This window comes from Cyprinodon variegatus, unplaced genomic scaffold, assembly GCF_000732505.1.
Source record: "Cyprinodon variegatus isolate N-32 unplaced genomic scaffold, C_variegatus-1.0 Scaffold69, whole genome shotgun sequence".
NCBI classification, from domain to species: Eukaryota; Metazoa; Chordata; class Actinopteri; order Cyprinodontiformes; family Cyprinodontidae; genus Cyprinodon; species Cyprinodon variegatus.
Genome location: NW_015150522.1, coordinates 133,531 through 146,150, shown reverse-complemented (window position 1 = coordinate 146,150; position 12,620 = coordinate 133,531). Strand labels below are relative to the sequence as shown.

General features: G+C 36.6%; 2 protein-coding genes across 2 annotated transcripts; both read left to right on the top strand.

The window, feature by feature from the left end:
• Nucleotides 1-965: 965 nt before the first annotated feature.
• Nucleotides 966-4,501, top strand: LOC107083136 (inward rectifier potassium channel 16-like). The gene is made up of 2 exons (XM_015372135.1): nucleotides 966-1,005; nucleotides 3,331-4,501. The coding sequence occupies exon 2, from the start codon at nucleotides 3,359-3,361 to the stop codon at nucleotides 4,499-4,501; it is 1,143 nt and encodes a 380-aa protein (XP_015227621.1). The 5' UTR covers nucleotides 966-1,005; nucleotides 3,331-3,358.
• Nucleotides 4,502-6,153: 1,652 nt separating this feature from the next.
• LOC107083127 (inward rectifier potassium channel 2-like) lies at nucleotides 6,154-10,788 on the top strand. The gene is made up of 2 exons (XM_015372127.1): nucleotides 6,154-6,309; nucleotides 7,659-10,788. The coding sequence occupies exon 2, from the start codon at nucleotides 7,883-7,885 to the stop codon at nucleotides 9,197-9,199; it is 1,317 nt and encodes a 438-aa protein (XP_015227613.1). The 5' UTR covers nucleotides 6,154-6,309; nucleotides 7,659-7,882; the 3' UTR covers nucleotides 9,200-10,788.
• The last annotated feature ends 1,832 nt before the right edge of the window (nucleotides 10,789-12,620 follow it).

Genomic DNA, 12,620 nt, shown 5'->3' with positions numbered 1-12,620 from the left:
AAAAAAAAAAAAAAAAAAAAAAAAAGGTATCCATAAATAAAGTTAAAGGCTTTTATGGAAAATCTGTCTGCCGATGTCATGATAATATGTGAAAAGTCAGATATCTGTTCTCTTTTTATAACAGGTCTCTCTAAAATTAAGTTAATACAACTGGGTTCTTACTAAATCCTAGCAATTTTTCTTTCTTTTCCCAATTGATGCCTTTTTAAAGGATTAAAGGGATGCAAAAACAAACGGATGCATTTTTTTATCTACAATTTTCCTGTTTTTGTTTTTTTTACTGCTTTTTTACTTACCGTAAATTAATGAAAAGAATTGTGTTGGTAATATTTGTAATATAGGAATATTATTAGGTCTGCCTTTGTTCTTTTTAATCGTTATAAAGCTGTGGTCTGTTCCACATGTGTTATCTCTCAGTAGAATAACTCTTATCTCAATTTTCACTTAAAGTCTTACAAAACCAGCAATAAATCAGATAGCTTAACCTCCATGAAAGGTCAAAGGTTATTAAATATACTTGTATTTATTGTACTTATGTTCTTAAAACACACAAGATATTTTTGACGTTTTTGACCTATTTTGAAGCAACCTTACAGAACATACACCCTATAGCTGCTTCAGATGTGCCCTCCAAGTTAACCGCCATCCCAGCGGCTCAGGTAAGATCTTGTCTTATCAGAACGAAATTGTGGCCAAATCCTGGACCTGGGGACAAAAAAAATTATGTTTTTTTGTTTGTTTGTTTGTTTTCCGTTTGTCTCAAAAACTTCTAAAATATTCCATAGGTCATAAATCTCCACTGTGTCCAATGGGCTCTGAGGTGGGAGTGATTACTGTGATATCACAACAAAAAACGGGACTTTGCCTTAGGACGCAGCCAGCCCCCAACAATGTCAATCGCTCCTACCCTTGAAGGTTATTTTAGCTGGAAGCACACCTTGCTTAATGCTCTGAGGAACTTATGGCCACTGTGACACGCAATCCAGTTTGATTTCTACGCTTCAAGTAAGTTGAGCATTCACATCTTTCATTTATTATACCAGACCAAAGCACAGAAGATAACAACTTTATATGCTTAATCCAACACTTTATGCAACTTATTTCAACGGCTATTAAAACAAGTGATCTCCAGCCTTGGTGATAATTAATAGATTTTTTGGATATTTCAGAAAAGTGAAATGAAATCAATGACAGAATTGCTTGTTTGATATTTTAACTATAGTATTTGAATCTTATTTTTGTTTGTTTGTGGGGTCTTGATTTGAAGCTAAACTTAAATTTGTCTCTTTTTTTGTCCTACTATTAAACCCAGCCCATAATGCAAATTATAAATCAGTTTTAAACAGCAGGATTTAACTTTGTGATTGGCTTGAAACCAGTCACTGGAATGATCAGAAACACTGATTATTTAAATTCTTCATGGTGGTTAATTTGTCTCCAGTGCTTTGTTTTTTCTTTATTGACTTTTTCTGCAACTATCTTGCATAAAAAAAAATCCTTGACTGTTTAGAAGAAAAACAAAAACAGCTACAGTATACATTTTGTTGGGTTTTTATGTTTGGTTTATGTTTGAACTGCTCTGTTACCAAAGTTTATTTTGCATGATGGCCTGTTTTTCATTGACCTTTTTGAATACCATTGAATACCATTCCTCACCTACTCACTAACAGTAGCCTTTTTTTTGGGCCTTTGATAACATCTGATTGACTGGAACACTGTTTTAACAACACTTGGCTCTACCGTCCACTATAATCAACAGTCTGCAATCCTCACGCCTTCAGTTGCGTAATTAAACCATATGAGGTGTTAAAATTAGAACACATAATAAACCATTCATCATAAACTGCGATACACATTAGCCACACGTTCACTTCCTTAAGGCAATAAAACCTCAGTTTCAGAGGAAGGACAACCTTTATTATTGATCACTGACATGCCTTGAAATAAACCGAATAGTGAACATGTTATCAGTGGCATGTTAAGCAGCTGTCAGTGAAAAAATATGATAGAAATGCGCTGGCGTTTGTCCTATGTTTTTCTGGAAAGGAGGACGTGTGGTTAAAGTTTGACATTTCCTGTAGCATTTGGAGGTGAAATCTATTAGAAGCAGTGACGAGTCAATTATTTACTCTTAAAGAGGCCGAAACTTATTAATACTAACAGTGAACTGAGATCGATTCTGCGTAACTGCTTGGGCTTCTGGAGGATAGAAATATCTATTTAACTTTCTTTGAAACTTTCCCTATTCATTTAAGGAAACGTTTTGGTCTTCATCAGATCAAATTTGGAATATCACAAACCAAAGTGTAATACAAAAGAGATAAGCCCAGCAGATTATAAATTATGTTTTCTATTATTAGGTAAATCATTCTCTCTAACTGTCACGGTTAAATACATTGTTGAGAAAAGGCCCATTTCCATGTCTGATAGTAAGGTCAAAACAGTGACCCTAGTTTAATAGAAAGAGTATAATCTTACAGGAAAGCTATGAGTTTTATGCCACATTTCTAGGGTTGCAGGTGGATTTGTCCTTATGAAAGCTTTGGTTACAGTGTGTCACTGGTTCATCCCTCCTAAATTTTCAAATGGCTGAATTACCTTCTTAGTATGCAGTCAAGTTGTTTAGAGTCCTGCTAACAACCTGATTATTGACTCAGGTGTGGTGAGGCAGTGACTCATAAAAGTTGAAGGACACCAGACCTTGTGGACTGGGAGACCCCTGGTTTACAGATCAGGCGAGAACCAACTCAATTACTATCCTATGCAAAGCAAATCTAAATTAGGAATGCTTGACAGTTTTCATGATAAGTTAGGGTTGCTATTTCTGTATTTTATATTAGGCTCTATATTAACTCACCCCTTTGTGCTTCGTACAAAAAAGTTGCAAAAAGTCCTGCATTATCATCACTGAATTCTATGATATATTACATAAGCTTTTAAAAGCACCAAATCTGCTTATTTGGCATGCAATGAAAAGTAGAACAGAGGAAAGTTTTCTTGAAGGCCTTATCAAGGACAAGACAGTAAAATAAAATGACTTTTCAAACACCTCTGAAAATTATAGGGTAAAGTTAAAGTCTAGCTACTTTGAAGTTTGAACCATAAAGCAAACATATTAAGATATGCTGTGACTCTTAATTTGAAGCAAAGTAGTAAGAGTGACAACAAATATAAACTTTCATGCAATAAAACATTTCAGAATGGGGTATAAAGGAATGTTTTATAACTGTATTTGATAGAGCAGAAACTACAGTCACATGTTCTGTGATATGAACAAACGTAATGATGTTACACAATAATCTGTATTGCCATGTCATTGTTTCATTCCAGAGGAGACTGAAAGACCCTTATCATCAAAATGAATGCTGAAAGGGATGAACAGATCATTGACACCTACTACACCTCAGTTCATACATCCTGCAGGAAAAATGGAAAGGAGAGAAGGCAGATCCGCTACATGCAAAAAGATGGCCGGTTTCTGGTGTCATTCCAAAAACCCCACGGAGACTGGGGCCCATATTTGCTGGACATCTTCACCACCCTCATAGAGATTCGATGGAGCATGATGATCCTCCTCTTCTCACTTTCTTACATTGTCACCTGGATGTTTTTCGGTCTCTGTTATTGGCTTATTGCCTACATACACGGAGACACTGAGAGTGTAGATAACAGTCCTTGTGTGGATAATGTGCGTGGTTTTACTGGAGCATTCCTGTTCTCGATGGAGACCCAGGCAACTATTGGCTATGGCAACAGGGGGATGACGGAAAACTGCATTGGGGCTATTATTGTGGTAACTATCCATGATGTATTTAGCTGCTTTCTTGATACAATTATTATCGGCATTGTCGTGGCAAAAATGGCTTCTGCCCGAAAGAGGGCTCAGACAGTGGGATTTAGCAGTTGTGCAGTTGTCAACCTACGAAATGGGGTTCTTTGTCTCTCATGGCGTCTTGGAGACTTCAGAGGTAATCACATTCTTGAAGGGGTAATCACGGCCTATCTTGTTCGCCATGTAAAGCAAAAAGTTGGTTCTGTTAGGATGTTGTACCAGGACATAGAGCTTGAAAACCACCATGTTGTCCTTGCTACTCCTACGACAATTATTCACAAGCTAAAACCAGGGAGCCCCCTCTACAAAATGGGTCCCGATGATTTGCAAGAGGAGAACTTTGAACTGGTGGTCTCCTTCACCTATACAGGAGACTCTACAGGTATGCTCCACCAGACACGCACGTCATATACTCCGAGAGATATTCGCTGGGGGCAACGTTTTCAGGATATTCTGAAAGTGGGAAAGAAGCGCTACAAGGTGGACTATGCCCTCTTCAATGAGACCACCTGGGTTTCTGTGCCCATGATCTGTGCAGAGGCTTACGAAAGAGAGACAAGACATCTTAATGGGGATGATACGCTTCTACCATCAGTCACAGAAAGTGGGCAAATCTACTGGACCAACAATAACACCCCTGAGGAGGTGGTTGTACAAACTTCTCTGTAAAGAAAGATATATATATGCATTGTTCTACTGTAGTTAGTATAAAAAGGTCAGACCTTTTCAATGTGTTTGTATATAGATTGAAATCCAAAGTTTTAATTTATTGTTTGCTTTGTAAGAAGTAAGTTGAGAGTAAGATAAATGACCACCTTGTTAGTACAAATAAAGCTTTTATCTTTTGTCCCTTAAGGTTGCATTTCTTTATTTAATGCATCACCTTTAACTACAATTATAGCTCTTTGTCTTCTAGTGTATTTCTCCACAAGAAATACAGCACATGGCTGAAATGTTTGCCCCATCTTTCACAAAAAGCCCAAGCTTAGTCGGACAGAATAGATTGCATATGAGCACATTTTTATTTCAAATCATGCCATAACATTTTAATTTGGATATAGGTTTGGACTTTGCCTGGGCCATTTAAACTCATGAATTAGAATGGCCCATTCAAGTCAAGCTGTAGCTATTTTTAGGGCTAGTTAAAAAAAAACATGTGATTCTAAAAGAAGTATTGAAATAAAGGTGGGGTCAGAGGGTATTAGTGAGATCAAACTTCTTATCTTTGTCAATTAGTTTGTTACTATCAAGCATTTAGCACCAAATTAGGATATTGCATCACTGCATATCAAAAAGGAATCATTATACAAAACTAATAATAATAATAGTATTTGATATTAAAGGTTCATTCTATTCTATTTATTGATGGATTAAATTATTGACTTGATTGATTGACAGTATTGATCTAACAAAGGAGAAATTTACTTGTAACATTGGCTCAAATAGTCAAAAAGAATGTGCCAAAGGCAGAAAAGGTCCATGGGGGGTATATACAGTGCATCTTCACACACACACACACACGCACACACACATATATATATTTTTATATATTTATGACAGCTGAAGTCTTTTTTTTTTACAGCAGGATTATTATACAGGTTTTTTTCACAGGGTATTTAGATGGGTATTTATATATATATAGATATTGCGCTGGGTATCAAATATAAAGGAACATGTTAGTGCACAGGGTATTAGAATAGAAAAGGATAGAATAGAATAGAAATTCTTTATTGCCCACATTAGGGAAATTCTGGTGTTACAGCAGAAAAAAAGATTATAGAAAAAAAAAGCCAATGTGAACCTTTATCAATTATCAAATTAATTACAGGGAAAACTGACTGATGCAATGTCTATGCTTATCAGGGATGCATTATATCCCTCTAATTATACATTTAAAAGCTGAAAAGATTACTTTAATTGTGTTTTCATAGCAGATTTTCTACATGTCTTACTTCCCAAATTAGTGGCAAGCGGCTCTTCATTAAGCGCCTAACGGAGCAGCCTTTGTAACAGCTGAACAGCGCCGCATTGTGTTCACTTATGGTATAAGCGGCGCAGACGGCTTTCAAATCTGCCTTTTAGCACTTAGTTTATTTTGGATGGATTAATTACGAAGGTAAACCACTAATTTTAGTTCAAATAAACTGTTAATCTGCATATTTACTATTTATATGAGACAAAACTAAATATAAAACTGTCAGAACCTTGAAGAGGCGCACCTGGTTCCTATTGGCTGTTTCTGCTGCGGGGGCGGGGTTTTGTAAACGACTGTTTTACAAAGTCTTCTGTTCAGAACCACAACTATCTGCTTCAGTATCGCTGGATAGGGGTATGGCTGGATTCAAAGCTGCTCAAGGGAAGGCGGGAGAAGATAACAAACCGGACAAAATATCAAGAGACAGAAGGACTGTGAATCTGGAACAGATCATATTTTTAACAGTGAAAGAAGATCCAGTTTGCGCTCCAAGTTCCAACAGGTAGGTGATGTCTCTTTTTTTGTACATAGAAAAAAACAAATTTATTGAGGGCAAATATTTATAATATTCGAAAACTCATTTAACCTTTACAATTTTCAGTTTTAATATTTAGCAATGAGCTAAATTATAACTTCACATTTTGTCTGAAGAGATAAATTTGTTTCATTCATTCAGATTAATGGGTAAGTGCGCGGATACAGCTTTTTAAATCATTAAATACTTCACTTTATCTATCAATTAAAATGTAAAAGAAAATTAGATAAATTTTGGAAATTTAAATTGTATCTATAAATTTAATTAGTTTAAACATATCTTTACCTAAATTATTGATATATTGATTTTTGAAATACAAAAGAGAGCAGTTTTATATAATCCACTTCCCATCTGCCTCAGTAGTTAGCTCCATCAGATAGGAAATGCAAAGCAAACAATCACAGACTGTGATGATTCTGCAGCTCTTCATTTATCACTATGCTACAAATAACATCATTAAGTGATTTGATGTAGAGAGGCCAAAAGGCAAATAATGCTTTATGTAAAGAGGCGATCATTGAACCAACAGATACTATTTTCATCAACAAACCTCTGCACTGTGCACATATTAGGTCCACAGGAGATTAACAAACCAAAAAAAAAAAAAAAAACCTATTATAGTTGCTTGGACCAAATTTTGGTTTGTCTCCATTGATTTCCTTATATTTGAGCTTACATTATTTATTAATGCTTTTTTTTAATTATTATTATTATTATTTTTTTTTAGGAAACATATGTTTTACTTATCAGTTTTTTTTCCCCAAATGACTTTAAATGACTAATTTAGGGAAAACAAAATGTGTAACTTTTTAAATATTTATTTAATTATAAATTTAAGTTTTTTAATACTAGGCATGTATAATTACCATCAGATAAATAGGAGAGCCGGGTTATGTTAGAACTAGTAGAGCACATCAGGCAGCATGTCAATTGCATTTTGTTGCCTGTGGTATTATATTCTATTGGTCTTCTCATACCACATGCAACATGTCAATAAATTGTCTTTTTTTTTTGTTGCCCTTGGTGCTAGGCTGGACAAAATTCAAGGTTACTAGTTCAGTAATACTGCTTCATCAACATTTTGAATTAAGAAATCTAAAAGAGAAATTTATGGATACTATTTCTGTGGTGTGCACAGATAAACATCTGTACTGTCTTCATAGTGTATTGAACCGCTATTTTTTTCTGAAGAAACATCCCAAAACTAGATGAATATGAACGCACAATTATATTTGCATCCACATGGATAATGCTATTAACTTGGTACATGTTAGTTTTTGATCTCATGCTTCTGTCTTTGTCTTTATATTCCATAGCCTCTTTTACTGATGACGTTCAAAGCAAGTGTCAGAGAGGAGTGAACTGCCCTCACCGACGGTGCCAGAGAAGAGCAGCCTCCGTACAGGCCAGAGTCCTGTTGTCCACATTTTCTGCCCTAGTTTGTCCCCTGCAACATTCAAAACTGTTTCTCCAACGCTTCTACCAAAAACTGAAACTGTTTTCCAAAGCAGAAGCGGCCCAGCCCCCACAGTTGGAAGTCATGGGGAGCCTGCGTAGCCACCGTTACAGTATTGTGTCCTCGGAGGAAGATGGCATGAAGTTAGCGTCTATTGCCGTTCCAAACGGCTACGGGAATGGCAATGTAAACAAGGCGCTCGCAGGGCAGCAGCGTCAGAGTCGCTTCGTAAGCAAGGATGGCCACTGCAATGTGCAGTTTATCAATATGAGCGAAAAAGGCCAGCGTTACCTGGCAGATATCTTCACCACCTGCGTGGACGTCCGCTGGCGCTGGATGTTTGTCATATTCTGTCTCTCCTTCCTTTTGTCATGGTTGTTTTTTGGACTCGTCTTCTGGGTTGTGGCACTGGTATATGGGGACTTGGAGAACGAGACTCAATTATGTGTTTCCAATGTGGACAGCTTCACTGCTGCCTTTCTGTTTTCAGTCGAGACCCAAACAACAATTGGGTATGGTTACCGCTATGTGACCGAGGAATGCCCTATCGCTGTTTTCATGGTGGTGTTTCAAAGCATCGTTGGCTGCATTATTGATGCTTTTATTATTGGTGCCGTCATGGCCAAGATGGCAAAACCAAAGAAGAGGAATGAGACTCTGGTGTTCAGCCACTACGCCACAGTAGCAATGAGGGATGGTAAGCTTTGCCTGATGTGGCGGGTGGGAAACTTGAGGAAGAGTCACCTGGTAGAGGCTCATGTCAGGGCCCAGCTCCTCAAGTCCCGCACCACAGCAGAGGGAGAGTTCATCCCCCTGGATCAGGTAGACATAGATGTCGGCTTTGACAGTGGGATCGACAGAATCTTCCTCGTGTCTCCAATTACCATAGTGCACGAGATTGACGAGGACAGTCCTTTCTACGAGATGAACAAGCAGGAGTTGGAAACCTCTGAATTTGAGATTGTTGTGATTCTTGAGGGCATGGTGGAGGCCACTGCCATGACGACTCAATGTCGGAGCTCCTACGTGGCTGGCGAGATCCTCTGGGGCCATCGCTTCGAGCCAGTCCTGTTTGAAGAGAAGAACTACTACAAAGTTGACTACTCTCGTTTTGAAAACACTTATGAGGTGCCCAGCACTCCCACCTGTTCTGCCAGGGAGCTGGCTGAAAAGAAATCCAATGCTTCCAGTCTGAGGAACTCTTTTTGCTACGAGAACGAAGTGGCTCTTGAGAAAGTTGAGATGGAGGAGGAGTTTGAGGAGGACAACAGCAAGTTGATGAGGGACGTTGATGTTTGCGCTCTTGAGGACACAAGCATAGATTTGGCTACAAGCACTGAATATACCCTGGACTCTTTGCCTTTAGAAGCAAGGCCTCTGACAACAGAATCAGAGATATGACTGCAAGGTGATTAAATGTTCTTTAACTTTAACCTGGTTAGTATTTTTAATAATTGCATGACAGTTTGTAGTGACCGGGTTTTAAAAGTCTCATGCAAGAGCAGAGTGTGCACAAAACACCAAATATAAACATGTTATATTATTTATGGTGACACTGCTTGCGTTGATTGTGTTATAATATGGGTTACATGCCATCATGCACACATAGTGCAGTATGTTTCTCTTAACAGTTATAAGATCCGTTCGATTGATAACATATTTTTTTGTTTGCACATTTTGCATTAAGCATCCTGAACTTAACATTTAATGTTTATTTACAAGTGTCGCAAGGGGGTTGTTCAAAATTAGAATAAAAGGTTTTAACTTGTTTTAAAGGCTAATTGTTAATGAGCTGGTCTCTTAGCAAGAACTTCCAATCCTTCATGGTCAAATAGATAAAAAAGAAATATTATTTGCACAAATTTAAGCACACTACTCTGCTGTAATTTCGTCCATGTAGAGAATCTTTTGCAACATGTGCTTTAACAAAGCCTCCTGCTGGTTTTGCTTTGATTGAGCAAAGGATGCATTAGATTTCAACAGGGCGAAAATATTATTCATTGTTGCAGTTTTTTTCCCGTTCTTGCAGGTTTTTGTGTTTTAATGTGCAATACTGTCAGGGATTAGGAAGAGACACATAACCCAAACATAAGCTTAAGAGGAATGTTAAAGATAAGTGCTGCTAAGTTTTATATTGTAAAGACAGAAATCTCAGAGCCAAACTGTATAATTGCTATTTTTTGTCAGATTGCTAATTGCACATTGGTGTTTTATCTAGCTGTAGAAAAGCATGGTGGAATGTTTTCTAAAGCTTTAGAGCACTTTTTTCTTCCTTAGCACAACTTTTTCCCCAAAGAAAAGCACAAACTGCTTTACTATCCAGAGATAGGTGTTTACGTATTTGCTTTACGTTCAAAATAAAATCTGTCTTTCCTCATCCAGCTTTGGCTGATACACAGAGTGAAGAATTATTCAAACAGTTTTTAATGACAGTTTTTGGCGTGTGAAATGTGCAGAATTTGGAGAAATTCTAGTTACACACTATTCCAAAAGTATTCAAAACTTATGAACTTTTTCAGATTTTGTCCCATTTCTATTTATTTTCCCAAACTTCAAAGTATTCTACAGCTTTTTTGGGATGTAGACCTACACAAGTGCTGCACAGATGTAAAAAGTAATTTCAGAAAAGTCAGAAAAGTGTGGCATGTATTTCTCTTCAGCTCCCATTATACATTTGAAGTTTTTTTCTGCAAGCTTATTGCTCTACTAAAAGGTTTGCCCTTTTTTATTTGCTGAACAACTTAACCAGTGTGAGGCGGGATGTACATCATCTATTAACTGTTTATTTTGTAACACTTGCCACAGCTTTTCGATTGGTTTTAGTTCTGGATTTGACTGGACATCCTATTAGATAATTAGACATTAGACATTTAGACCTTTATGGCATGATTGACCTGGAAGATAACCCTCCAACCTAATCTGGAGTCGTCTCAAGCAAACCAGTCTCTAACTGGTTTACTTACATTATTTTTTATTATATAAATAAATAAATAAATATATATATATATACATATACATATACATATATTAGGGCTGCAACTAACAATTATTTTTCAAATCGATTAATCTGTTGATTATTTATTCGATGAAACGATTATAATCGGATTACTTCAGGAGGTCTGGATGGAGCATATTGACAGAAATTTTTTTTGTTTTTATCTTAAATGCAAGCTTATCAAATTTATTACAATGATGGTATAAGTATTGCTTTAAGTAGGTTTGTAGGGTCTTTACACTTCAGTTAACGATTAATCGTCACTAAATTTCAATTAATCACGATTAATCCAATAAATTGTTTAAGCCTTACTATAATATATATATATATATATATATTTATATATATATACTTCACTCACAACTGTCCTGAAAATGGTGACTCAGCAAAACTCCCATGAAAGACGAGCTCAAATGGAGACCTATTTGAGCTGTGGGCCTTTGAAGCTCCTCAAGTGTTACTTTGGGCATCTTGGCAGTTTTTTTGCAAAATTCTTACTTTAATATTTCTGTTAGTTCAAAGATATATGATTATAGAAAGCTGAGGTTCTTCACCTCAGAGGTTCTTTCACAAATATTCACTTCTTCAGGTTGGTCTATGAACTAAAGTCCAAATAAAACTCACAAGAGTAGGTTGTTGCAGTCTGACAAAATGTGGAAATGTTTAAATGGTATTAATGCTTTTACAATGCACTGTACATTTTCCCAGTTCTGGTGAGGTTATGGCAGACATGACACTTTCTTTGGGTGGTTATCGGTTATGAATGCTAACTGGTATTGCAGTCATAATAACAAAATCCTGCAGGGATAAAATGCACTCATTTTAGTCTTACAGAAGGTTTAATCTTAGTCGTCCTTGTGAGTCAACCTTATGGCTGCCAGAGCACTGTAGTGTTTCTGTTTTAGGTCTTTATTTTTCTACTGTCTTCCCACTTTCCTGCAGAACTCAGATTGTACAGGGTTTTTTTTATCTTTTGTAAATTATATTGCACTGTAGAGTGATAATGCAGTTCTGAAAAACTATTTATGTCATATTTTTTTCAATAAAACACTAAAACAGACTAATTATGATGTTGATGCATTAATAGAACATCAATTTGTGATGACATTATCCGTTAAACTATCTATTATTACTGTTTTTCCTTTTTATTCTTTATTTCAGATGATTTTTTCCCCCTATTCAAACAGGTTTGGACTGAAAGTGTTGACGTTTGTTGCAGCTGCAGAAGAGAAAAATTATTACGCAGATGTTCACTGTATTGTGAACATCTGTGTATATCTGTCTCAGCTCACACCATCATTTACTATAACTCAGCAAAACTGACTCAGACCGGCTCTGCAAAAGCCTGCTGTGCTACATCAGCTTGTTCTGCTGGAAATCATTTTCAATGACAGCAGTGGAAAGAACTCCTCATTCACCTTTTTTAGTCTGTGTCAGTAAACTATGGGGGGAAAAAAATGTGTCCTCCAGGTGTCTTGAAAAAAGGTTTCTAGCTGGGGCACAATTCAACACTGTTCCAACTATTTAAACCTATTTTATTTCATTCCAAATGCAAATTTTTATCAGAACCTATAGGTATTAGATGGTGATGTGATCAAAGTAATATTGCATAGCAAACCAATAATCCAGTGATGAGATGCAGTCAACCGACTGGTCTCCTAGATTAGCATTACTATGCATAAAATGATGTTAATCCATGCATTTTGATCATTGGATTGTATTAGAGATTAAGCAGATGTTACAGTATGACACAATTGTCTGAATTTAATCTTTTTCCATTTACTGCTGGACCCTGCCTGCACTGACTGACAGAATGCAGCCAGTGAT